Raw genomic sequence first — 1,264 nt, 5'->3', positions numbered from 1 at the left:
AACAACGCCGGCGACGAGATGGCGGTCGCAGCAACGAGCTTATGCGAAGAAGCTGCGTATCTCGCCGGCCTCAGACAGCACCTCAAGCAAAAGAAAAAAGCCAAGCGACGGGAAACAGAAACAAATAAGAAGTTGGCAGGAAAGTGGCGGCTAGCGGCGGCGACAAGTAGCGACAACAGAAAGCGCTGTCTTTACATGGCGCTTGTGCACCATACTGATCAGCAGGCAACTGCAGACATGACGCGACTTCAGCGGGAGACAGATGACATTGATGCCGCACTGGAAATAGTCGATCAGCAACTGGGCGCAATAACGGCGACCTTAAGATTCGCACAACTCAAATTTGACGACGGCGGCGCAAAACAAGGAGGATCAGAAGCAACCGCCCGGACATTCAGGCTTGACGCCAGCAACGGCGGTACGCCACTTTGTAAGCCACCAACAGAGATCAGCAAAATAGCCAACAAAAATAAGGAACCATCCTTCGACAAGCTTCACACGATAAAGACCACCAACCTCGAAGAGCTGACGAAAATCATAAAAGGAACAAAGACGACTATAAGCGGACTGACCGGCTGCACAAAACACAGCGACTTCGACAAAACTTACGTAACCACGATGGACAGCTGCACCTACAACACCGGCGGCACGCTTACGGGCGGACTAGAGCGAGCGCCAACTACCTACCACGGTACAGAGAAACAACTTTTCGAAGGCAATGCACGGAGCGGCCCATGCCTCGAAAAACAACTAACGCAGGCGAACAACAAAAACAGAGAAAAAGACCTAAGCTATCTGCTCTGCAAAGCGCTGCAAGCAACAGATTCGGCCACAAAACCTTTTTCTGAGCTTAGCGGTTCGCAGCTACAAGCTGAACCGGCGGTCTTGCTTTCAATACGTAATTGTGACGACAAATTCTCAGCAAGCCAAACAAAGGACGGTTTGTCCGCAGACACGGAACTCAAAGAATATGTCAAAAGTGCATTTGGCGAAGACTCTGTAAAATTCAGAACAGCATTTGTCGACGCCATGAAGAGCCTGAAACCACCAGTACGCACTGAACAAAAAATCGACGCCACAAAGAGCGTGGAAGAACTAGCTGGAACCGTCGACACAGCCGCAGCAGCACATGCCGAAGGAGAAAGAATTAAAAAGAAAATAGAAGCAGAAAAGATTTTGCGCCCACAAAAACAGTGGATACCAAAAAGGAGGAGGATTGCAAGGGAGAAACAGACAAAGATAAATGCAACGAAAATAATGGGTT

General features: G+C 49.4%; 1 pseudogene across 1 annotated transcript in view; it reads left to right on the top strand.

Moving 5' to 3' along the window:
* The first annotated feature begins 12 nt into the window (after positions 1-12).
* TEOVI_000854200:pseudogene overlaps positions 13-1,264 on the top strand; it is a 1,392-nt pseudogene continuing 140 nt past the window's right edge. Inside the window, 3 exon segments of the mRNA in view lie at positions 13-1,167; positions 1,170-1,259; positions 1,261-1,264. The exon segment at positions 1,261-1,264 is cut by the window's right edge and continues 140 nt beyond it. Coding sequence covers positions 13-1,167; positions 1,170-1,259; positions 1,261-1,264 — 1,249 coding nt within the window.

The sequence above is a fragment of the Trypanosoma equiperdum genome, assembly GCF_001457755.1.
Source record: "Trypanosoma equiperdum strain OVI genome assembly, contig: ctg_1980, whole genome shotgun sequence".
Classification (NCBI taxonomy): Eukaryota; Euglenozoa; class Kinetoplastea; order Trypanosomatida; family Trypanosomatidae; genus Trypanosoma; species Trypanosoma equiperdum.
Note: the sequence above shows the minus strand (reverse complement) of the source record. Positions and strands in the feature narration are given on the sequence as shown.